The following is a 26,925-nucleotide window of genomic DNA, read 5'->3' on the forward strand; positions in this document are numbered from 1 at the left end:
CACAGTTTATAAGACTTGTCCCAAGAACTTACAAAAACAAGGATGTTGTATTTTTATATCTTTTGGCATGTAGATTTTATAGTTACCCAGTGTGATCTGCATTGTATAATATATCGTATATAATACTGTATCTCATCTACAGAATGTTTTGAGCCACATCTTTGCTCAGCTGCTGGGTTTTCAGTGCTGCCTATTGAAATCACTCTGAAATTCTAAAAATCTTCAGTAATGCACATGCAAAAACTTGCAGCTGTACATAAAATTCATGTTGGCATCGCATGTATGTAGGCTGACTTAAAGCCTGTTCAAGTGGACTTTGAGGCCGAATCATTTATGGTTTTGGTGTTTTTTTTGTCTCTTTCTCATCCCAGATTAGTATATTGGTTGCAAAGAGCCACGGACACTTTGTGCCCTGATGGGGGACTCAGGATCCAGACGATCGACTCTAGTATCTCGGTTGCCAATATTCAGGAGAAGTATTAGCCGGAGACACGACTCCCTTCCTTCCTCACCTTCTTCTGCTAATGCCATTGGTGTCCATACCTCCTCCCCGTCCAGCACTAACTCCAGCTCAGGGAGCACAGGCAAGCGCCGGAGTATTTTCCGCACTCCTTCCATTAGCTTCCATAACAAGAAAGGGAGTGAGCAGAAGCCTGACTCGTCTAGTCAAAATGTTAACATCTCAAATGGTGCCCAGTCATGTCTCAGCACTTTTCAAAAACTGAGCTTAGAGGAACACATTAAAAGCAGAGGAAGGCATTCAGTTGGCTTTGGCAGCTCGCGTAGCAAGAAGATAACAAGGTCTTTGACAGACGATTTTGAAAAAGGAAAGGAGCCCTCAGCTAATAAGAATGTCTTTATAAATTGCATAAGCTCTGGGAAGAATGAGGGTGATGATTCAGGCTTTGCAGAGGAGCAGAGCCGATACTCTGTCAAACAGTCCACGCGAAAACTTCTCCCTAAATCTTTTTCATCGCACTACAAATTTTCCAAACCAGTTCCGGAGAGTCAGTCAGTTTCCTGTGTGCAGCAGTCCAGGTGCTTGCTGGAGGTTAAATCATATGTGGAAAGCGAACCTGTGATCGCCAAGTCCTCTCCTCCATTTTCAGCCGAGACGACAGAGTGCATGGGAAGCTCCTTGCAGTCCCCACTGCTCTCAGCTGACCTCACAGCTGCCCAGACCCCCTCTGACTTTGTCGCCCTGACAGAGGATTCTGTTTCGGAGGTTGATGCTCTGCCCAGCAGTGGGACTGGGGTGGTGCTTGCAGAGGATTTTGGCCATAATGTCTCTACCTCTCAGATCTTCTTTAATCCTGCTGCTGCTCCTGCAGGGGGAATGTATATTGTGGAAAGTAATGGCCATTCTGCTGGTGTATCTCCTGTGAGTCATGCAAGCTCCTGTAGTGTTGAATCTAATACCTTATTCAAAACCGCAGCTGCTAATCAAACAAAAGTATTGTTGCAAGCCAATGAACTACGTGTTAATGATCTCAGGCACATAGGAGAAATTAACTCGGCAAAGGCACATTTAGAAACCTTTGCGGTACAGCACAGAGAAGAACCAGTGATACTCTCTCCAAAGGCACAGGGATTGAGTGGGGACAGAGATGAAAGCACGCCGTCCAAGCACACAAGAGAGACAATTCCTCTAATGGAGTCTAAGATTGTTCCATGTTCTGAACCTCAGTCCTTTAAAACACAACAGGGTTATGAAACAAACCATTCTAAAGGTATGTCTCGTTGTCTTTTCATTGTTGGGTTTGGTCGGGTTTTTTTTGCATCAGTTGTTCTGTAAGAATTGTTTGGTCATAAAGTGTTTTTGTAGAGTTGCAAATGCTGGCTAGGAAGTTGTGAAATGTGTCCTCCTTCCAAAATTGTAGAAATTAAAAAGTCTATGATTTTTTGAGTTTGCATTTAACAGTTTGCTAACGCCCATCAGTGCTGTTCACAGCTGTGCTTTCCTGTGGTAGAAAATGAATTAACAGAGTATTGATTCTCGTTTCTTGTTGAAGGCTGAAGCTGGGATTTTTGAGGCATGCCTATTTTGGACTTGAGCCAGAGAGTTGCATTATTTGAGATAGAAACATTGCCAGAGAAACAAACCTTCTTTTAGTCTGGTTATGAAAAATAACACAGTTTATCTTATATTGATCTGGGCTTTGCAATTTCCTGACTCTTGCTTGCTCTATTCAACTTATGTTATAGAGTAGCTTGGAGTGGATGTCTCTGTGGCAGAGTATGAGAGATCCTGTTTCTGCTTCCATCTGAAATAATATTGTGCAAGTTCTTATTATGTAATCTATGAAACAGAGTTAATTACCATCTAAATTTCACACTGGATCTTTAGCTTATGAAAAGGAATTTGGAAATATTAACAAGATTAAGTGGAAAGGCTGTGCCTAGAAATCCCAGTCTATAGAGATGGAGATGAATAAAGCCACCAGGCCCTTGAGTGAAGGACACCTGTCAGAAGACAGTTAACTCTCACAGTTTATTTTCTCAAACCAACCTAAAGACTGGTGCTTTCTTGCATAATCCTGAGGCTGTATCTCGTGGGCCAAAATTTGTGAGAGTTAACAAGACTGCATTTATAGTGTTTGTCTTAGAAAATGAATGAGTGTAAACGCATATGAATACATACCCATCTTTTTGCTTGGACATTTATCTAGGCATGTAGACTATAAGCAATCAATTTGAGTTATTTCTCACTGCAAGGCTTGGTTGGATATCTTGTACATAAATGGCAATATAAAGTCAAATTAATCCACTAAATTGGCTTTCACCAAAATGGACCTCTTTCCCTCTGAACCTTAGTCAATTGGGAGAAAAAATATTTCCATTTTGGTCCTGAGCACTCGGTTGTTTTTCCTTGCAACATTGGCTCATCTGTGAAAGAGCTCATCCTTTTGAATCTGACTTACTAGAGTGTATTGCAGAACAGCAAGTGAGCAGCTTGGAGTGATGTTTAGAAATACACAGTGCATTTGAAACTCATGCATTGGCAGTTGTATATTTAATCTGTAATTCTGGAAGGCAGCTAACTGGAGTTGAAACTGTGATGGGGGATTTTTGTAAATGGGATTCATGTTCACAGAAACACTAGAGCTAATACTGCACTATTTAAAAGTTGATGATTAATTGTTAGGGTTTTATAGTGCTGCTCAAAATGCAGGGTTTTTTTACTTGTGTGGTGAAGAATGTATTTAAAATTAGAAACTGGCCAAGCCTACAAAGGGGCCATTGAAAAAATATATAAAAATCCTGCCATATGAAATGAAACAAATATAGAAAAAGCTTACATGGCATTCAGTAAGATATGGTTATTAGTAGTTATATCTGTTACAGACTGACTGGTTTGAACATTTGGTTTTGCTAAAACGGTGTTTAAAACCAGATGCAAATGCAAAATATTTCAGTGCATTTTCTTTGGCAATAGATATTTTTCTCCTGTAGCTGGTCTCATAGCTGATATCATTATAGAGAGCATCATGAACATGACATTAATGCATGAACAGGTTTGATGTGCCATATATTTCTTAGTATACCTTTATATATTTTTATGTGATGTGGATTTTTTGAAAAGCCTTAGAGAAAATATCTGTTTTCTCACACAAGGCAAAAGATGATAAGATTTTCTGTGTTACATTTATTATGCTATTATGCTATTCTCTTTCCCCATCTCTAAATTTTCCCTAACACCTCCAAATGTAATTTTTATCCTCTTTTGTGATGTGTTATTGTTTAACTGGAGTTGGGGACTGGGATTCAGCCTGCTGGCTGTAGGCTGGGTTTGGAGGGTGCGGATGCAGAGCTGAGCTAGGAAGGCCAAACAGAAACTGAAAGCAATGTGCATCCCTGTCTTATGCAGTGATAACAAAGCTGTGACCTGGCCCTACGAAACCTGGACTTGCCTCAGGACGCAGGGTAAGACAGGTTGTGTTTTGGTACCAGTGGACCAGTGATAGTTTCTCTGGTGGATTTTACTGGACAGTGGTTTGGAAGTGTCCTAGAACAAGGGGAGAAAGGAAAGGATGAAGCAAAGGTCCTTCTGGATTCTGTTAGGAGCCGTGGACTGAGCTGTAGTGTGCAGAGCGTGCTAGTCATTGGAGGCTGAACAGCAAACTGGTGGCCCAGGTGACGCTTTTATCTAAGTAAGCAGGATCTGCTTTGTACAAAACATCTCTTATGCGATTGCCTTTCAATGTAAGCATTTCAAGCGAAGCGGTGTTCTCATTAAGAAAATATTTGTAGAGAGTAATTCTCTTAATGATTGCTGATTGCTTCTCTATTCGTAGCTGATCTTGCCAATAGCTTCAGTCCATACCGAGAAGGCAGATTTGTTGAGAAACGACTGAGATCCTCTTCAGAAGGTACTGCTGGAGGCAGTCGGCTGATCATAAAACCAAAGGCTGGAAATACAGAAGACCTTAACAGCCTACGGAAGCAGAGAGCAAGCTCATCCTCTTCAAAAATGAACAGCATGGTTAGTTTTATTCCCATATGCGTAAGTTTTTGGGTTTTAGTGGTTGATGTAACTATAATGAGAAGCAGCAACTTTACAAGTAATGGATGGTAATAAAAGGGGCGTGGGCGTGGGGAGGGTGAGGGTGCAGGAAGCTGTCTAGGCTTCCAAAATGTGATCCAGGCTCAGCTACAGATATTAAAAGTATTTTTTTCAGGGTGTGACATTGTGAAAAGGTTTGCATACTTTCTGTGAAGAGATTCTTGTCATGCTTTGCTGATTTGCCTGGGAGAAAAATACTGGGAGAGGGAGCTGCAGCAAAATTCCATATGACTATTTCTGAGGTTAAATACAGTGGGCTATTCTGTGGCAATATTTTATTGTTACTGTGTTGGTTATTTCATGGACTCATGTCTGGTACGAGTGAGATGAGACTCAGATCAGAAGTTGGATAGAGAGGAAGTTGTCTGTAAGGAGGCTCATTTGAAAGGTCTGAGCAGTCCCTTTTGAAACTGGTGACAAGTTTGAATGCTTTCACTCTGAGCACAAGGTAGGGAGGAGAGGAAGGGATCTCTTCTGAGAACCCTTGAGGGTCCCGAGGACTGGAACAGCTAAGACAGATCAGATAACTGCAGGAGAGTACTTTTGAAACCTCTTCAAGTGAAACAATAGTAGAAGGAACTGAATGACTGACCAAGTTTGTGCTTTCCTATAACCAGTGAGAATAAACATTTTAAGATGAGTGTAATTGGTACTTACGCATGTGCTCTCCAGTGAGACAAATAAAGAAGATGCTAAAATTGAACATCTACAGCAATGGCATCCACTCTTTAGCTTATGGGAGTCACTAAAACAAGTTTTATGGCCATTATTATTTTGAAATATTTTATTCAACATGCTAGCTGAAAAAGAGGAGGATTCATTTTGTACTTATCTGAAAACAGCTTTCCATAGAAAGCAAAAATCTCCAAATTTCTTACCACTGCATAGAATTGCTAAACAGATGTGTAAATAAAGGGGCTTTTCCTTTTCATGTTTATGTAATAGTCATTATGTTGCAATGATGCAGGACCAAACACATCCCCGAGAGACACAGATGTGAACACAACTGCCTTTTGTAAAAGAGAACTTTTGCAGTTTTTTGGAGATGTGAAACTACTGGTGCAAACTGATCTTAGATTTCCAGTTGTGCTCTTCTGGCGTAGTTTTACAGGCTAATACCAAAATCCAACTACTCATACCATTACTTAGACAACTTTTATAACTGTGTGCTGCTTTGCCACTCTCACCTGAGAAGGCAAGGAAAGCTAAAATTGTCTTTCTCTGTGAGATTCGCCCATACTAGTTCCTGGTTGGTCGTTTAAAAATAGGTCCCCAGAGAAGGATCTGATTTAGTGTGAAATACTCTTAAGGGAACTGTGGTGGGAAATTGGGGTTTGGGGGTTTCTCAAGAGGATGTGAAATCTCTCTTTTGTCTTGGTAAATCTCACCCATGTGCCTGAATGTATCATCCAAATGTTACTTTGTGGCTGGGCTCAAAAATGCTGTGGATGGTAGGAGAAAATTACATCAGTACCAAGCATATTCTTACTATGTTCGGCCGACGCCCAACAGATTTTCCAGTTTACCAGTGTACTGAAGCAATGGTTACTAAACAGACTCAACTAAAACGGAGTTACTTGATGTCTTTTACAGAATGCTTGCCCGTACGCTCACTTTGTGTAACCTGTGCAGATTGGATTACTTACGCTTCAATAACAGGATTATTCTTTTCTTAGCAGTATCAGATTGTGCAGATTTATCAGTATTCATTGATTAATTTTATCTACCTGAAAGGGCAGGAGGCAGATAAATTTACAAGGGAGAAGATTTTATACATCTGCCTTTCTTGTTTCTAGATTGCTGCCAACTTGTCAGATGAAGCAGTCCAGTAAAACAGAGTTTATTAAAAACCACAAAACCACCTTGACCACCACTGGTTTATTACACCCAGAGATACAGCACAGAAATTATGAGGTAGAATTGCTAAATAGTAGAAGAAACCTTTGTGCTACTAAAGTATAGAGTTATAGTGTGTTTCTCTGTTTTTACAGGAAGTTCATATCCAAATGTCAGTGAATAACATCTTATTTTTCAAAGCCAGAAAGAACATGATGCCATTTAAAGATGCTGTTTCATGTAGGCATAGAGCATTACGCAGATGTAGTTCCTGCCCTAAAAAGCTGGTTAACCCTGGCTGAAGCCTGTAAACCTTATTTGGGTTGTTAGACCCAAGCTATTTGGCAGATCTCTGTGTTCATTAAATACTATGCTAGACTGATGCCATAGCACTTCATTCTATTTAGCCTGGTATTAATCATGAGACTGGGCAGGTGACAACATGGTAATAGGAAGTAAGCAAAGTGTGCGTGTAGGGTAGGTAGCAATTTGAGTCTCTTCTTCATGTTTTGTGTATGAAATCCACAGTTGTGTTTTTTTGTTGTTGTTGTTTTTTGTTTTTTTTTAACTTCCATTAGCAAGATTGTCCACATATTCACAAGTGTTTGCTCATGCTTATTTGTATTACAGTCACAGACCAAGAACGTTTATGTCAAGATTACTGGGCATACTCATGAGTGAAGGTAAAATTATTCCTGCTTTCCCCCAATATGTAAGGATGTCATCTTCATATGTGAAGAAAAATGCTAGGTGAAAGCTTTTTTAGTAAAAAATGAGGTTTAAGAAGAGGTAAAATGAACAAAACCAAAACCAACAGCACTCCCCTCCACCCCCAAAGAACCAGAAGGCAAAAGAATAAGTAGTGTTCCCTGGAAAGAAGAGGAATTAAAAATTGAAGAAATTGAATGTTTGTAATAATACATATCTGAACAGTAAAAAGGCCCCTTCAAAATACTTGTCCTAAGCAATTAATATTTAACACCACGGTAGCAGATTGTTACCAGTGAATGACCCTAATGAAGAATAAATACTAGGTAAAGAATTGGAGTTACTAAACGAAGTATCATTAGAAACCTTAACCTAATTTTCTTGTGTGCCTAGAAAAACATTAGGCATTCTTCTGTGGCTGTCTGTATTCATTTTGTTCAATTTTGGAAGAGAAGGAGCCACAGGCGTCTAAGAGATGGCACCTTCATGGGGGATTGCTGAGGCCTCCCAGCCATTGTGGTTCAGTTCTGCTCTGCGGCACCAAGCCAGTGGTAGTAGCTGCGGATGCTGGTTTTCTAGCATCATCCAGATGTCGTGTTAGGCTGAAGAAGCTTTGTAGTGTGGAAGATACTCTTTCCTCACAAACTGAAGAAAGTCCTCCAAGACCCTGTTTGCTTTCTTTTTCTTGTTGGCAGGCAGTGTGGGCTGCTTCTGTTAAGGGGCTGGCAGGAGTGAGGAGCCAGAAGAACTCAGGGGATGCTAGATTTTCACAGGAGATGAGAGGAAGAAAAAAAGATTAGGATCTGAGAAACTGCTCTTCCTCCTAAACAACTTGCTCAGCAGAATATTCTTGCATGACTGGCAGTGCTCTTTTTGAAGGTGATAGAGAAAAGCTTGGATAGGTGGATCTCCTAAATACTGAGAATATGTATCAAACCTACAAAGATGGTCACCAGCTCCCCCAGGAGTGGCATTAACTCATTTGTGAGATGCTGAAAGTAATTTATAATTTGGACAAGAGCAATGCTACTCATAAATAAGATATAAGGAAAGAAAAAAGTCATTCAAAAGAACTCTGCAAATGTGCCAATTTCTGTAGTAATGTAAATAATGAACTGAAACAGACACTTGAGATTAATTGCTTAGATTACTAATTATGTGTGGTTTTTATCAGAATAGTTTCAAAGCCATCATTCTTGCAGTGGCAGATTTCTGCCACAAGATGCCATCATTTCACTAAAAATGGTTTTAGACTTTAGTATTACATAGTTTACACAGAAGGTGAAAACTGCAATTCAGGACATGTTTTTGGAACAGCTTAATGTTTATTAGCCTGTGCAGTATAATAGACCCCTTTCAAATGAATATGGTTGATACTGATGCAATTTAAAGAGATTCATATTGCTGTGGAAACTCTGGTCATTCAAATGTTCCAACTATGAAGCCATCAGTTACAACTTTAAATATTTAGACATAACATATAGACTAGTTAACTATGTCTCAGAAGATTGATAGAGGCTATAGCTGACCTCTCTGTTTTCCGGCTAGGTGGTGGTTCTTTTTCGATGTGTAAGAGAGGCAAAAAGAAAGAAACAAAAATGCAAAGCAGCATGGTAAAAGACCTGAATGACCTGAAATATGCAGCCCTGCAAGACCAATGAAAAGAATGTAGAGCTGTGTAGTTGAAATGTAGGAGACAATTAAGAATAACCACACTGAAAAAAATAGGATCAGACCCCCAAATTGCTGTAAGTTTGTTCTTTAAAAGGATTAGGAGACAGAACAGCAGGAAAAAAGAATTGATGTGCTACACTACTTAGAATTAACAGTAGAAATTGAGGTATGTGTGAGTGACAAAATTATCCATTGCTTCTCATAGTAGTGGTTAATGTGTAAAGATGACTATCCTAAATATCATGTTTACCACTACTAAAGAGGAAATGTAAAGAAAAAAAAAAAAAAGAAAGCCTTTTTTTTTTTTTAAGTTGCTGATAGAGATTTTTAAATGCTAACAGATTCCAGTCAGTCATTAAAACCAGATAGGCGTGAAGGATGATATGAATGAAAGTAGCTGTATGTTACTAGAAGTTAAAAAAAAGTTCAGAGGATTGTTGGAGTTCCTAGACCACAATGTGCAACTTCAAGAAGTGAACTGCACTGTGCTGTATGCACGCATGTGTTTTAATTCTGTGTAGAAATGTGACTGCATACATGTAGTAGAACGAGACTGCCCACTTACATTTGGCTCTCACAGACCTGCCTTTCTGCCTCTCTGCAATTATTTACAAAGAAAATAATTGTCTTTGTGACTGCTCCCTTGCCCACACCTGGCTATCAGCATGTGTGCTATATAACTGAAAGAAACCTCATTTTCCAGCTTTTTTCTATGTCAGTGGGTGAACATTACCACTGTCCTTTCTGTTCTGCAGGACTGTGTTTCTCTGGGCACTCTCTTGAGCACAGGTTTTTCTTCAGTTTCTCATACTTGAATCTCCTCTAAATGTTGCTTGTTTTTCATTTCTTAAATTCAGCTACAAGTTTTTATCCTTGCAGGTTAAAATTTTTATTCTTGCCCTCAGTGCTGCGTCGTTCCCTCCTTTTGCCTAGAGCAAGGCAGCCTTGCCTGCTTGTGTCAGTCCAATTAGGGCTGCACAACTTATTTTTCCGGATTGTTGCTTTGACTGTGCTCTTTCTTTCTTTGTATCTTTCTCATGGTTCCAATATATTAGATAAAAGTGCTTGTTGCCAGTTAAAGGACTTTCATGGCCTAAGGTCATCCCAGCTTTTTCCCCTCAGCTTTAACAGTGATACAAGTCTTCATTGCCCACTTGTCAAACTGTCAAATAGTTGCATTCACGTTTTCTGCCACAATGCCTATCACACACTAGAGTAACTGCAGTTACCACAAAACTTCCTTCGCTTCTGTTCTCAATTTTCATTTTATTTTTTTTGCCTTGCCTATATTAAAAGCACACTACTGAACTAAGATAATTTTTAAGATGCATGCCAGTACTGTATTACTGAAGTTTTTTTGCTTATCCATCTAATGCTGACACTTAGGCAAAATCCCCTATTCCTCATGCTTGTACTATGCTTAATATGTGGGGATGCTCTGAGTACCTAACATTTCAGTAAGTATATTTACAACTTAAATTAAGAACAGAGTATGCAAAACCCAATGTTGGAAAACAGGGTAATATTTCATGGGCTACTGCAGGGTTCAGTTGGATAATGTGAGGGGTGAATATGTCAGTTAAATGTTAAATTTGAAAAATCAATAATTGACTAATTTAGTGTAGAGAGGGCTATCTGAAACTTTGGGAAGATATTACAAAGGTAAATGATTGACACAGAAATAGTGAGATACTACAAAAGAGATACTATCTGCAAGTATTTGAGATTCTTTGTATATCTCTGGAGGGAGCAGAAAGGCAAAACATAGGTCACTTTAATGGAAATGTGTTATGGCCTCTGCTTGGAATGTCTGTTTGTGATAATTATCTAATTAGCAGCTGGTGTCTAGATTTTAGTTAGGTGTCCTGGATATTCTGTGTGAGTAACAGTACCTAGGTTTTGTTACCTAGGTGACTTGGGCTGACTTAGCAATTAATAGTCAGGTTTCTAGTGTACTTCAGAAATAGTACTTGCAATGATGGAGCAATTATCCAAACCCCACTGTATTCAAATCTATTCTTTGTGTTTGATACCATATGTTATGAAGCAGTATCCAAATCTGCAACTCATGAAAAGTGTGATCGCTGCTTCTCACAGATTACTTTATTTTTAATGTTTCCTAAGTAGTCTTGTTATCAAGCACCAGTTCTAACCTAGTTGCTACATCATGAGAGAAATGACAGGATCCTGTGCCCCCATGAACTTCACTGAATGTACGTGAATAAGGGCTAAAATGTTTTTTATGTTCCTCTTCTCTGTGCTGAATAGTATGATGTTTTGCTGGTGCCTGATGAAGCACTGAGTGTGGGTAAAACTAGGTTGGCTGCTAGTCTAGAGAGGATTGAAGTGATTTTCATATTTGTTCCAGGTTGCTTTAACATTATTTTCTCCTGCTCTTTTCTCCTTGAGTATGGACTTGACCTTCTGCTTCATAGCTTCTGACAGTCTACACTGAGACCATTTGGAAGCTGAGATTTTTATGCAATCTGTGGCCAACACATTATGTGGAAAATGCTATTGAAAATACATGAGTTGAATGGTTTATGAGTTACAGTGGGTGACCAGTACACTTAAAAGTGGAATTGAAGGTGGTTGTTTTTGTGACCTGTAAATGTGACCTGTAGAGGCTTGAGAAAACCCTATGGGATACACTCTCCATCTACAGACTGGAGACACATTAATGATTAATGTCTTAACAGTAGATAAGCTTCTGTCTTGACAGCTTGCACTGGAAAGGCAGTGAATGAAAGGTTATAGAGAGGACTTGAGTGCTCAGGGTTTCAGTTCAGGTTAACCGCTCCTCCCCTCCTCCCCCCAGCAAAACAGCATTTTTCAGATATACCAAAACTGTTATAAAAATATGAACCAGGTAAGCAAAATGCACAAACTCCCGTAATGTCCTCAGCACAACTTTATTTAGAACTAACAAGGCTATGTTTTCTCTGAATAACTGCAACCTGTTGTTATCTTGCTATACATATCTCTGGTATCTGTGATGTTCACAAAAGTTTTTTCATAGTTAAAATAGATGTTATATTTTGTTCTGTCACTGAAGTATGGGATTTCTGCTTAATTCAAATTCTTCTCTGTTATACTGGGCTTCTCAATGGGGAATATTTAGGAACATGAATTATTATTGAACTGTTCAAGCAAACTCTGTAAGGCACCGGTTCACCCTTCATGTGAAGTGGACTTGACAACATTCATTTATAACTAGCTTTGTACTAACGTAACAAAATCTGCCCTTTTGTAATGAATTTGGCGTTTTGCTCCTTTGTGGACAGAAACTGTGGAAGCCACTTAAAGCAAGAACTGTCAGGACTGCTTTGATAGTATAAGGCTGAACAGTGCTGTCTAAATAGGAACAAACTGCTGATTGTAGGTAAGTAGTAATTTGGGTCTTACATTCTTAATTTAGCATGGAGAAAGTGCCTTTCACATACTTTTAGCATGAAAAAATGGAAACGGCAAATTGGGATTTAAGCATTTTTTCTGTGATTTTTAGGTTAAGTCAACTAGAAGATTTTCAGCTAAATGCCCTGTGGGAAATTAATGTCTGTGGTGTAATATACATTTCTTAACACATTAAGAGCTTTGGAAAATCAGATTGCAGTTGTTAGACACTTTAAATTAATTCTTGAGATCAAGTAACTAATGGAAATTAATTTAGATTTGACTTAATACTTAAGCTATGGTGTTCTATGCACTTCTTTAAGGACATAATCATAGCCCAAAAAAGGGTAAAGTGTTATTCTAACATTGCTATAATTATTCTGATTGAATAGAGTTATGTTAATACAGGTGGAAGATAGAGTGTGCTATTAGCAATTTTAAGTCCCAGAGTAATCATGGCAGTGGATGGATGTGTTGTTACATAGTGAAAATAGGACAGAATTAGTTCTTTTAGTTCTGTTGTGGGTTAACCCCAGTGGGCAGGTCATCACTGTGCATCCATTTGCTTATTCCCTCCAGCAGGATGGGGATGAGAATCAGAAGGGTAAAAGTGTAAAAAAAATTGAGATAAAGACAGTTTAATAGGTAAAGCAAAAGCTGCACATGCAAGCAAAGCACAATAAACAATTAATTCACTGGTTCCCATCAACAGGCAGGTGTTCAGCCATTTCCAGGAAAGCAGGGCTCCATTACACGTAACGGGTACGACAGATGCCGTAACTGCAAATATCATGATTTCCTTCTCCTTCCCCCAGCTTTTATTGCTGAGTATGACGTCATATGGTCTGGGACATCCCTTGGGTCAGTTGGGGTCAGCTGTCCCAGCTGTGTCCCCTCCCAACTTCTTGTGCAGCCCCAGCCTCCTCGCTGGTGGGGTGGTATGAAGAACAGAAAATTCCTTGACTCTGTGCAAGCACTGCTCAACATTCTTCTCTGTGTTATCAACACTGTTTTGGTCACAAATCCACAGCATAGCACCATACTAGCTACTATGAAGAAATTTAACTCTCTCCTAGCCAAAACCAGTACAAGCTGGATATCTGGTATTTTCTTCTGAAGTTCTAATATAGGGGTACTTGCTGTAAGTATTGTCTGAACTAATTTACAGGGGACTGGACTTTTAAAACTACAGAAAGGTGTCCTCTGTCATGTGTTATGTTTATTTTTCTTTTTTTGTATTTTTCTGGAATACTTAGCTCTTTATCGAGACTCAAAAATATAACTATAAATGACACCCAATTAGTGGATTTTTCTAACAAAACATACTTCTGTGCTAGTCTCACTACATTCCCCAAACAATTTTGCAAGTTAGTGTTAGGAGAAAGCTTATTTCAAAGCTGCTCATCTTTTTGAGTTGATATTATCTTTAAAGGATTTCTTTTCCCACATAAAGGGAAGGATTTCTGTCTGCACATAAATATCTAGTAATGTGTTAAAATATGCAATAATGATCAATATCATTTAAACAGATAACTATATTTGTCAAGCAAAAGCAGCTTTGTCCTTTTTCTATTTTATTTTGGCTTTTACATTTTAGTTCCCTATTCATTACCACGTTTTCCACAAGCACAACATATTCTGAGTACAGGTGAGTACTGTAGCAAAGCTGTTATGCAGTGTTGTTGAAAAAAAAAAATAATTTCTATGGTCTTTAGTGTGTTTGTGTATGTAGGCTACTGAAATCTGCATGTCGCCACCTACGTGCCACCTCCAAAGAAACAATTTATTTGTGGTGAAAACCTTTACCTTCTGCTCAGTGCCTGTCATGCTTTGGAGATGTGAGAGAGGTCAGGGATTTACCAAGGATTAAACAATTCTCTGACAAATCTAATCAATACTCCCTACTGACTCTCACAATACGTTAATCAGTAGTAGGAGAGGAACAGAATCACTGAGGTTGGAAGGGATGTCTGGAAATTTTCTGGTCCAACACCTCTGCTCAGAACAGGGTCAGCTAAGATTTACCCAGGGACATGTGTAGTTAGGTTTTGAATATCTCTGAGGGTGGAGACTCCCGAATCTCACCTGTCCTGGTGTTTGTTTAGCCTTATGGTTTAAAAAAAACCAAGCAACAAAGCTTTTTCTTGGGTTTCTTGTATTTCAGTTTGCGCCTTGTCTATTCAGTGAGCACCACTAAGAGGAGTCTGGCTCTGTCTTCATTATTGCCCATGACCACCCTCGTATGTCAGATGCTCAAAGCCCTTTGATACTGGGAGGAGATGAGAGTTCAGGGTTGAAATGCAAGGACAGGGAGCTGCAGGGAATACTGAAGAGAACTCCTTTGACACCTCCCATTGCACTCCCAACTCATTTGTTGTGCCAGTGGACTCTGCCCAGTCATGCTCTGTCTGCAGACATGCTGGGGTGGGAAGAAATTGTAAACTCACAGGAACTGGCGTCATCCCCATGTGTACACACACCCTCTTATATTTCCTTATTCTACTGTATGGACTAGGTGTGCCAGAGAAAGGAGGTGGTTAACAGGGAGTTCCTGTGATGTGCTATGATGGTGGATGGGAAAGCAGAAGTGTAAGCAGGGGAGGAGGCAACCAGGACCCTAACATGTTTCCGAAGGAATCGGAAGAGGTAGTACAACCTGATGTACTGTGTGTGCTTGCATACTGGGATCTCTTTCTAATTGTAGAAGGGACACAGGTCAGGGAAACCTGAGAGTTATTGTTGGTGGAGACAGGTGATAGGGTTATGTGACCTAGTGTGGCTGATCTAATATCCGTATTTCAATTACTACAGTTGAATTTTAAATAAAAGAGGGGTCTTTATGTAATGAGTAATACACTTAAATGGAAAAAATCTTTCTATCCAGTATTGGTAACAGAAAGTACTTCTTAAGAAAACAAGGTAAATGATTTTAAATTCCTTCTGTGCAATGGAAGATTACTGTCACGTCTGTTATCTTGGGACAAGCCCTTAGCACTGGCAGATTTTTTTGCAACTGTGGTATAACTTCTCAGGTTAGCATATGCAAATGATACATACAATAAGAAAACAGAAATCACTAGGTGACTTCTCTAAGGGAGACAGTTAATGGAGAGCTAATTCACTGAAGTTGAAATTTATGACTAGTGAATACAAATTAAACAGCATCGGGTTTTTCATCATGTAGGTCAGATGATTCACAGATAGTTTGCACTCACTTGGTTTTTATGAAACTAATTGAAAATTGCCCTGGTCTTGTTCATAGAGTGACTAATTTAGCTCCTGTCCTTTCTTGTGCATATCATTTGCTGCAGTGTAGGTCCCTCAAGCAGTGTGACCAAGAACAGTGTGTGGTGAGAGTTCTGCAGTGCTTTCCCATAAGCTACCTGTTTGTATTCTTTTGCTTATGTGAGAATAAACTCAGAATAAATACAGTATTTTTTCCTCCAGGCTATAGCAATTCATGGTAGGGAGTGTCTTCCAGGCCTTTGATTGCCTTGATTGATTAAAAAAAAGGTAATGGGGTGAGAAATGGAAATGCTGTTGGGTCATGGTTATTATATTTGTAGTCTTGTCTTGCCAGTATGTTGCTGAAGGCAATGCTAGGTGAACCTTGGGTTAAGGAAGTGGCAGTGGCTGGAAAACTAGCTGCAGACCCCAAAAGCTTGCCATTTAGAGCAAGAGTGTTTTCTGATTTAGAGTCAAGTGCATGCTAGCCCGCTAAAGACTTGGGATCACATTTTACATGCTATGTTACTGATTGGTATGTGGAAATTAGGTTTGGGAATGCTTATCTAGGTTAATTCACCTTTCAACAGAGGAATAGGCAAAAATATATTATTCAGGAATGGAATGAGATGTAAAAACACATTTTGTTGCCTCAGAGATCATTTTCTGTATTCATAGCATTCATTCAGTAAAACTAATAAAATTCATTGAAATAGCGTAGGCCTGGTGAATAGGTTAATATCTTTCTTTTTAAATTTGCATAACTCACTGAATAGATGTTTTCATTAAAAAAACATACACAACCCCTCAAACACCACAAACCTTTCTGAAATCAATACACTTTAAATTCAGGACAAGAATGTGCGTTTTTGTGTTTGAATTCTTCATAAAGAAACAAACATTTTGCATTTTTGTGCTTTGAAAAGCTTTCTTGATTTGAAGAATATTAGTGTCAGATAATTGTCTAGGATTTATGGTTACATAAACAGCCTGGATAGCTTTTATGAGTCGGAGTTGATTGGCAGTCAGAGGAACACTGGTACTTGAGAAGTAGTAGTTGGTAATAGCTGGAGCAATTCATTGCATGACACTTACAAAACGCAGTCTTTGGTACCAAAGAAAACCTGGGGAGGAGAGTTAAAATTTTTAGTAGCAGCCTGCTTCAGGATCTTGAACATCTGCAACGGGATGGAGAGTTTTAATCAATCCAAGGCTAATGGATGATTGTTCACCAGTCTATTTCAGTTGCTCAGATAAATATCTTGGATGAAAAGGGCTTCAATTTTTCTCACTTAATTGTTTTTTATTCATATGCATGTTTTAAGTTATACCCACATACCTACCCTGTTATGTCTGATCCTGTAAAACAGGCAGCACTGTAGCAGAACTCACATTGTCTCCTAAAAATGACTCCTATAAGATTCTTCACTGAATAACTTTTTGGAGTATATCAAAGGAAATGAGGTTAGTTTTGACTGCTCCAAAAATCAGAAGTTTGCATTTGCGTGAGAAGTCTCCTGTCATCTTCTTTTGGCATGTTGTAGTTGATAAAAGTAAAACCCACCAGTTTTATACTTAGTTACTCTAACCTGAAATGATAAGATTTTAAGTGTTTGGAATATATTTTGAAGAAATTATCCCAAAATAAGCATTGTGAAACTTGTGTTGTGCAAAGTAAAATGAGTAAATAGTGGGAGGGAACACTTAGTTAAATGAAATTGTCATTATAAATCTGCAGACTTGGCAGACTGTTACCCTGGCAGACTTTTGTCTTTATAAATCTGCCAACTTTTGGAATCTGGCTCCTTACTGGAGTGGAAGAACTGGGAGTGGGGAAGGTGAGGACCTGATCCAGAGAGGAGCGAGGAAGATAAAGAAAGGGTAGGACTTACTGCAGGATGGGCTATGTTTCCATCAGAAAATGGGGAGGATTATGAAGTGCTGATGATAAGAGAGGAAGGGTTGAAGGTAAGAAAACTGGGATTTAGTATGGGGTCGAGTTCACTGCGGGTTATGTGGAAAAGAAGCAATGAAGCACTGGGAAGGAAAGAAGTTTAGAGGAAATTTGGGGCTCTGAAAATTAAGAGGATGGAAAGTAGGTCAGTGGAAGGAGCTGGAAAGAGGGGAGAGGCTTTCTGTATTTTTGTAAATCAGGCAGGAATTGAGGGAAAAGCTGGGAACTAAACAGGTCAAGAGCTGACAGAACTGGTTGCCAAGAAAAATTTGTAACCTTTCTTTTATCTGAAATACTGAAATCCAGGGGTTAGTCTTATTTTCTATGAATATTCCCTCTAAGGGACAATGTTCAGAGGAAAGTAAGGCAGCCTGTGAAATATGCATTGTTGGCAACAACCTGTCAGGCATTTCAACTGAAAGAGGGAAGTAATGCAGTTTTCCTGCTGTAAGTGTGGCATCATGCACGGTAGTATAAGTCTTTTCATATTTTCATTACTGACATTTTAACAGAATTTTTCCTCCAGATGAGAATAAGTTGTCATTTTTGCCTTTACTCTTTAAGGACAGATGTGACATGGAAAGCAATTTGATCCTGTTATCAAAGCTATACCTTTTCTTTTGAAACACTTTACCTTCTCTGACCTTCTAAAAGAGGAAAGAAGAAAAAACAATATTTTTACACCTTGATTCATAGATATGCATGCCTGTAACTTCCATTCATGTTAGCTCTGATCAATGTTAAATCACAAAGTATCCCCAGCACTGACATCTTCCTTAATTTGTTAATTCAAGTCTTTATACAAGATATATTTTCTCCTTTCTGATGTGACAATTATGTGCTCTTTTTGCAACAGACCACAATATTTCTTTTTCTGTATCTTTTTCTTTCACCTCATATTCACCAGGTGCAACTGTTTTCACAGCTATTGTTTAGATGTCCCTGTTGTGTTCCTTATTTTGCAGGTATATAACATGGGAAATATTTTCTTTCTTTACTTGTGATTAAGGCTTATGTGATAAATTGTTTCCTTAAATGATTTGGCATTCTTCAGGGCAATATCTAAAAATATAAATGTGACACACTAAAATGAATTTATGAAGGTTCAGAACAAGTCTGAGGCTGTATTAAGTGGATTTAGATAAGGGGGGGGGGGGGAAGCAGTCAGTAGAGACTGTTTTATGGACAGAATTGTATCCAGGAGAGCATATACCTACAGACAGAAAAGTAAGCTTCTGAAATGAATTCTATGTGTCTAATGTGTTGACATTTCTAAGGGAATTATGAAAAGATGTGGTGTCACCTGTTTATTCATGCTGTTACTTTTACTGTTTTAACCCTATGGTTCAGGGCTTTTGCTGGTCAGAAAAATTCTGTGGTCAAAAATAACCAAGCAACAGCTGGATCAATTGACCCTGTTTGCTGTAGACCTGGCACCATGCTGTAGGGAGTGATGTGGGCATAGGGGAATTGCTAATTGAGGGTGGCAAGCAGAGAAAACATCTTTTTTGGCATGGCTGTTAACTTAAAGCGCATGTCAAACTACAGCCTTGTGTTGGAGATCAGAGACTGGCTGCTGCTGGTGATGTGGTATTAGGCGGGTCTCACAGTGTTGCAAAGATTTTGTGAGATGCCTGTTCAATATGTCTTGTTCACACCTACACTATTAAACTGATCACTAGCGATATGGAGTCAGGACAAATTTTTTCTCCCCTGTGTCAGACAGAAGGTAACTTTTGGGAAACTTTTGCTTTCCCCGTAACTTGGGATGTTGTTCTTTGTATTCCCTGTTCCTATGTCAGAGGAAGTGTGCGTGCACTCATTAAAGATTATGTGGAAAGAAAAATTAATAAAGGAAATTAAGACTGAGTCATGGCTGCGCTTCAGATGCTGCTTGCTTCCAGGCACATGCTAAGGACCTGCGTTTTATGTAACACATTGTCTACTTAATGTAAATTAGTTCTCAATCAGCTACAAAGTAATGCATACGTTATCTTGTTGTTACACTGAATCACTTCTAAAGTTTACTACTGGAAGAAGAGGTTAAAAAAAAAAAGAGGATTATCTTCTATGATTTGATCACAGTGTGAAAATTTATATGTCTTTTAAAAAAACAAGAATCATCATTAATGACTGACAACTACCTCTATTTCAGAGGCAAGCTGTCAAGCTATTCATACTTCTCTTCAGGTTTCTAAGAGCAGAAGGGAAGCAGAAATAAAGTTAATTCCTCAAAACAGTGCAGTTTAGTAACAAGATATGATCAGAACTGGTATATTTACATGAAATAGAGTGTTCCTGAGTTCTTGTGAATGTGTATATTCATAAATATGCATATATTTTTATTTATATTAGTATTTCTAAAGTAAGAAAATAGTGGAAAAATAAAATGTCCTTCTTACTTTTCTGTGCCCAGATGCAAAATCAGGAGTAAAATAGCCCGCTGAGAAGTGAGTAGCAACCTACAAAGCTTATTTGTGCAAATGAAATCTTCAGAGCAGACAGATTTAGGATGGGGGTTTGTGGATGTCAGATTCTTCATCGCCTGTATTAGGCACTGATAAGATGAGACATTGAATCTCAGCATGTTGTTGTCTTTGTGAGGTTTTTTTTTCAAAGAGATACAGATACATGAATAAAAATCTTGAATTTAAGTGAAAGGAATAGTCAGCCATTCAGCCATTGTTCATGAATCACAGCAGTTCTTGTTTTAATATCTTGTGTTGGGAAACTGGATGCCAAACTATTCTGAACTCAATGCTTTAAGTGGACTCAGCTGTCTACTGGAAGGACCTACAGGTAGAAGAGAATAGAACTGAAGCAGGGATGCTATGCTTACTAACACAAGAAAGAAGGGCACTATTAATGCATGGTTTTGCTCTCGGATAGCATTCACCCTTCTATACAGTCTGCATAACAAAAGCAATTGTGATGTTATTAAATGGTATGAAGTGATACACCGATTTCTTGAGGCATATTTATTGCTGCACTGCAGGAGGTCCGCAAGGTCTATTAACTAGAGAAGTTCAAAGATATCTGTTGTCATTCCATATTTATTTTTTAAAAAATTCCATGCAGCAGGGTGTCTGATAAAAGATTTTAGGATCCTCTGTTGTCCCTGTAATGCACATTTCAGTTTGTTTAATGGAGCTCTCCTTTTTGGAGCTAACACGCGAAGCTGCCAAAACTAAATTGTTCATAAGCCTGGTTGTTGTGAGGAAAGAAAAGCCAATGTTCCTATGGGTAAGTAAAACTTTTTCATGATCAGATGCTTTAATCATTATTGTATGTTTTAATAGTTGGTGAACAAACTCATCACTCATTATTCTGTCTCTGTGTTGTGATGGCAAACAGTATTTGTTTACCAAAAATAGAACAAACACTGCAGATTCTGTCGAGGGCTTTGTTCAAGCTTAGAATTGTTTGGCAAATAACAAAAGAAATTTCTGGTTTTATTCATTCTACATATTTCAAAGGTAGAAAGATGCAGCTTCAGGCAACATTGTTGTATAGATGTACTGCAAGTTATTTACATATTCGAGGTGAGCAGAAAGGATTAGCAGATCCTAACATGAAATAGGATTTCTTTTCAGACCTCAGTTCCATTTTGATACGCGGTTGCCGCATACAAGGTTTGCACACTAGCATTACAAAAACCACACACTAATAGGTATTTGTAGAGAATGGTCATACTTTGAAGTTCAGTCTTACCTACATGACATATTGTTTGAAATCATAAAAGTTTTGACTCTTATGGGTGGCTTCACAATAAAGATGAACTTGAATAGAACTATGTATGTAACAATATTCCTGAATAAAAATTAAAAGGATATACACCTATGAATAGGAAAAATAATCTGTGTTATTGCTTGAGATCCCTTCTTTTTTTAGCATTTTTTTCTTAGACAAACTGTTGGAAATTATTTTTACTAACAGTATTTCTAGACCAAAACCAAACTATTTTGTTCTTTCCTGTACTTGTGTTTATTAAGGTAAAAGGTGGTGCTGTGTCCAAGCAGAAGGCAAGTATCAATGTGTGTGGTACGACAAAACTTCGTAGATGATGGGGTCACAGAGTAGAGAACAGAGCGTTTGCTCATGTGTATACAAGAAGTAATATCAAAGAACTTCCTGGTACATATGTAGCCACAGGTTTTAACAGAAGAAAAGACTGATAGATTTCTAGAGCTGGAAAGGACCATTGGATCCTCTGGCTAGGATAGGACATGTATAAAAGGACATGTCATAAAAGCCAACCAGTTACCTCTGGGTCAAGGACAATGAGTTCTACTGGAGTAAGGATATAAAAAATATGAAGAGATGGAACAGTTGTGCTTTCACTTGCTAGATTATTCCAAAAGTGTGAGGTTTTCATTCCCCCCCCCTCCAAACCCCAAAAAACCAAACCCAAAGACTATTTGAAAAAAATATGCCTAATTCCTCAATTAATGGTAACTGTGTTTTTTATTTCCAGCCATTAGGCCTCAATTTGTTGTCTTGTCCTGGTTTCAGCTGGGATAGAGTTAATTGTCTTCCTAGTAGCTGGTACAGTGCTATGTTTTGAGTTCAGTATGTGAAGAATGTTGATAACACACTGACGTTTTCAGTTGTTGCTAAGTAATGTTTAGACTAAAGTCAAGGATTTTTCAGCTTCTCATGCCCAGCCAGCAAGAAGGCTGCAGGGGCACAAGAAGTTGGCACAGGACACAGCCAGGGCAGCTGACCCAAAGTGGCCAACGGGGTATTCCATACCATGTGATGTCATGTCCAGTATATAAACTGGAGGGAGTGGGGGTGGGGGGATCACCGCTGGGGGACTAACTGGGTGTCAGTTGGCGGGTGGTGAGCAATTGCACTGTGCATCATTTGTACATTCCAATTCTTGTATTATTACTGTTGTCATTTTATTAGTGTTATCATTATCATTATTAGTTTCTTCTTTTCTGTTCTATTAAACCATTTTTGTCTCAACCCATGAGTTTAATTCTTTTCCCAATTTTCTCCCCCATCCTACTGGGTCGGGGGGGATTGAGTGAGCAGCTGCGTGGTGCTTAGTTGTTGGCTGGGGTTAAACCACAACACTTCTGTACTTAGAATTAAGAGCATATTTTAGTACCTGGTATTTTTCTGTCCATTAAAGCTGCTTGTAAATTGTAAACAAAGCTACCTTCTTGGTCTTTTCTTCTTTTTTATTGAAGAGATTGAGGTGTTTACATATCTTACTTTGCAGAACATTTTGAGTCTTTTTATTGGTTTTATGGTTTTTTTTACTTGTCTGCATGAATTTTTTGGGGGGAGGGTGGGTTTAGCAAAAGTTAAAAAAAAAAAAAATCCGATTCTAACAAAATAGTAAATAATACCCTGTCAGGCATTTGTGAAAGTAACTGGTACAAAAAGGCAAAAGTCACCACCTTATTACTGTCTTATTGTTGTAGGTACAGTTGATAGCTACAATAGCAGTGAATACCTTAATTCTGCAGGGTAAGATACACTGCACCTCCCAAGAAGATGAATTCTTTGCTGCAAAGTATAATGACTTCACTTAGATGTTACTTATGCAAATGATATGAATATCTAGTCCCTCATAAAGCATTTTGCTCAGTGAAGAGAGTGGCTCTTTCTAAATTTGTGTATAGTTGGCGATTTTCCACTGTGCTGTTTCCTGTAAAGCCGATGCAACTCTTTATGCATTAAAAAAAATAAAGTGCAGGCAGCAACACACAGTTCATATTATCAGTTGTACTCACTGAAGTAGGAGTCCTGTTGTAGCTCAGTGGGATGACATACGAAATTATTCCAGTGTGTTCTGGGAAATAACTGACCTTGGATTTTCTTCGTTGCAGCCATTCTGTTGTTCTTAATGGTTTTTATTTGTCTGAGGGCTACATGTATATTTTCTGGAAGGGCTGCTGATCATAACCATGTGTCTCTCAGCCTTTAAGTCAATATTCTTCATCCATTACTTCATCTGTCATCCACTTGCATTGAATTCCACAGACGTTGTGAAGAGATATTTGTTCTTGTCAAAAGATGTCCTGCACCATGATGCAGAAAAATGCGAGCAGTACAGGTAATATATTTTATTAGTCTAATTGAAATAGAGGAAAAAAATAACAAGCTTTTGGCACATAAATCCTTTTCAGGGCCTGTTCCTTAGGTAATAAGTAATTATCCTGGGAGGAGTGTTTGTGTCCAGGGAACATGTCTGTTTTTTCTAGCTATAAAATTGGTCCAGTGAAAGATATTATTTCTTCTAATAAACCTTGCCTTTCCTAGGTCTTTAATCAATCATGGTTGCAACAATTCTGCTAATGCAGTTTTTCAGCAGCTCTCCGTTTCTTATCTCCCTGCTTTTATGTGCCTTCAGCCGACACAAGCAGAATGTAAGCTCTCTGTTTTACACACATGTAAAAGTCTGGAAAAGCAGTAGTACATCAGAAAAATTAAAAATATACCCAGTTAATCAACTTTTTTATACAGCTTCTTTTTACAAAGGTGATGCTATTGCTCATCTCCCACTGCAGCTATTCACTACAAACTCCTATTTCTTCATATTTATGTTGTTGATTAAAAAAAAAAAAAAAGACATGATGCCTTTCTTAATTTGGCAGTTTTCATCATTTACATTTTAGGTGAAAGCTGCCAAGCTTTATTAAGGGGCTAAGCTCACAAGGGGGATACTTGTGTCATTTCCGTGCGCTTGTCATGTTATTTTCTCTACACTTGTTAACTCGAACTGTCAACCTATAAAGTGCTCTTATAACATTTGCACATGAGGGGCTGCAGGAGGTGACATAAGCTAATAGAAGGTGTTCATGGTAACAGAAAATCTCGTTTGTACGTAGCGCAAGTGATGAGCTCAGGGACTTGCACTTTGTGTTATAATTAGGGATGCTTTGTATATCTTGGTGTGATAGCTGCAGATACTGCTGCCGCCTCCCAGGTCCTGTCTGACAGATTCCTTTCTCCTAAGAGAAGTGGACAGCAGAGAACAATTGAGCAGGTATGCAATCTAGCTGGGTTGATTGCAAGTTTCTCTGCTAATCACAGGCACATCACTCATGATTAAGAATCAAAACCCAGTCCTCAGCCTTATGTCCTGAGTTGTGGATGTGAAGTCTGCAGGACTATGTTTTAAAAGCATTCCTTTTATTTAGCAACAGTAGAAGAATTGGGTAGATATCCACAGGAATAAATGCTAAGAAGAGACCACAAAGACGGAAAGCTTCTATCATATTGCCATGTAAAAGGATGGCAAGATAAACCTTTTATGGCTCCTGGAGATGAAGCTTTCTGCACCAGATGTTGTTGAGAACCTGTGGGCTATTTGGTTTTATTGTGCTGTTTCTGATTATGTCTTTAGAGAGCAAAGACATTACCTACTGAATTTCTTACTGTGCTTGGCTGCTATTCTTTCCCTTCCCTTAAAAAAGAAGGCTTGTGAAGAGGATGAATAGAGCTGTTCCTGTTTGGTAGCTGCAGTAATCTGGCACTTGCTTTGGTTTGCCCTGGGGGCAAATTGGCTTAGTCCCTTCTCTGTGAGTCCAGAAAGGTCCCCCCTTTTAAGATAACAAAAGCCTTAGTGAATGCACAAGCCCATTTAAGAGAGAGCTTATTTGCTCTCTCTTCAAGGTCTCTGTCAGCCCCACCTATTTTCCTTCTCTAACATGGAAGATCACTAACCCTGGTGGTTTTTCCATGCTAAAGGACTGCTCACGCTTTTAACTTCTTGTAAGGCTTCAGACAGTAAAGTATTTCCCTGGCTGCTTTTCCCTTGTTGTCTTTTCTAAAGGCTGGGTGAATCTGGCCTTAACCAAGTGTTTCAAGGGATTGGCATGAACAGCTTCATTCCTTCAGGGCCATCTTACAACTAGCAAGCAGAGTTGATTATAATTTGCATAGCTTCCCAACATTTCTCATTTACATACTGAAGATTACATCTCTGATTTTTTTACTGAGCAAATCTTTGAGCCTAGAGCTAAAGGAAGAGAAACTTTAGCTAACTCTTACGAATGTTTTGTATTAACTCTAGTGTAATAAATAAATTACTTATATATTGTCTTATTTCTACTGCATATGGATTCAAGTCTTCTCATCTCGTAACACTGGACATTTGTCCTCTGTGACCTTGTATAGCACACAGCTGGTAGGGTCTATTTGTAAAACTTAACTTTAAATTATGGTCAGTTTCCCTGGTGTATTTTGTAGTCAGTGGAGAAAAGGGCTCCTCCAGGAGATAATTGACAGTGGCTAATTTCAATCTCACTTCAAAACCATGGGTAAATTTCCTCACTTGTCTGCCTTGCTGACTGTTGAGAGGACCTCAACAGATTAGCTTCACTGGGCTGGTTCATCTTTGAGAGTCTGGCTCACTATTAAAGCATTCGACCCAGTTTTGTTAATTAATTCTCTGTGATGGCAAATCGTGTGCTATGTGGATCCAGCCCAATTTTTGAGTGTACCACATGGTTACCTGTTTCAACTGATAGTGTTTGTCCCCTTGCCTCTCTGTACTGTTGGATTAGCTGGATTCTTAAGTATCTGCAGGGTGTTTTGGTACTCGTTATGTAAATGAGACAGGTTTTGAACTTCATCTGATCTGAGCCAACTGATACTGTTTGAGGCTCAATTTGAGATTCTGTATACCATAGTTCCCATTTTTTAAATAGGAACTGGTTTAATATAGCTAAATAAATACTCTGTCACATTTTACAGAGGCCTTTTTCCTATACATACTGACTAGTGCTGGCATGTATAATAGATGTGAGCCAGCATTTTTTTATGCTGCCCTGCTTTGGATGTGTGTTTTCTCTGGAAATATATATATTTTTTTTAATTTGCCAGCAGATTTTGCATCCTACAGTGTTCTTAGCCTTACTGCTAAATATTTTCAAAAAATTATCCAAAAATCCCTGCTAGAAGTGTATCAGAGGGCATCCCAAACAGTTGCAGCAAGCCAGTGAGAATAATTCATTTCAGGTTTTCATTTGATTTGCTGTCCTTAGAGGTCTTTTGATAAAGGGATGGACTCAGGGAGAGGAGATGGAAGACAACTTTATTATAAAGTAGATGTCATCCAGAAATTCCAGTGTCTGGCACTAGGGTGTTATTCATCATTAGTAGACATGGTAGAAACAGTATTTTGGTTAACTACCAGCACAAATACTATAAATTGTGAAACAAATCACCAAATTACAGCAGTTTTTTTCAGGACAGTTCTCCTTCCTTTAGTCCATGGTCCTTGAAGTCAGGAGGCCATATTCATACCCTGTTGTGGTTTAACCTCAGCCAGCAACTAAGCACGACGCAGCTTCTCACTCACTCCTCCCCCCTGCCCTGGTGCGATGGGGAGGAGAATTGAAAACAAGTAAAACTCGTTGGTTGATATAAGAACAGTTTAATAATTGAAATACAAATTAAAATACAATGATAGTAATGAAAAGGAAGATAACAAAAAGAGTGAAATATAGCCCAGGAAAGACAAGTGATGCACAATGCAATTGCTCGCCACCCACTGGCCCATGCTCAGCCAGTCCCCAAGTAGTGATCCGCCCCTCCTGGCCCACCCCCC

General features: G+C 38.7%; 1 protein-coding gene across 1 annotated transcript in view; it reads left to right on the top strand.

The window, feature by feature from the left end:
• Positions 1-378: 378 nt before the first annotated feature.
• Positions 379-26,925, top strand: part of CCSER1 (coiled-coil serine-rich protein 1) — a 635,129-nt gene continuing 608,582 nt past the window's right edge. The window contains exons 1-2 of the mRNA XM_010586161.1: positions 379-1,730; positions 4,296-4,483. Of these exons, the coding sequence (XP_010584463.1) occupies positions 416-1,730; positions 4,296-4,483 (1,503 nt within the window). The 5' untranslated portion in view covers positions 379-415. The remainder of the gene's footprint in view (positions 1,731-4,295; positions 4,484-26,925) is intronic.

Source organism: Haliaeetus leucocephalus, unplaced genomic scaffold, assembly GCF_000737465.1.
Source record: "Haliaeetus leucocephalus isolate CR32 unplaced genomic scaffold, Haliaeetus_leucocephalus-4.0 Scaffold140, whole genome shotgun sequence".
NCBI classification, from domain to species: domain Eukaryota; kingdom Metazoa; phylum Chordata; class Aves; order Accipitriformes; family Accipitridae; genus Haliaeetus; species Haliaeetus leucocephalus.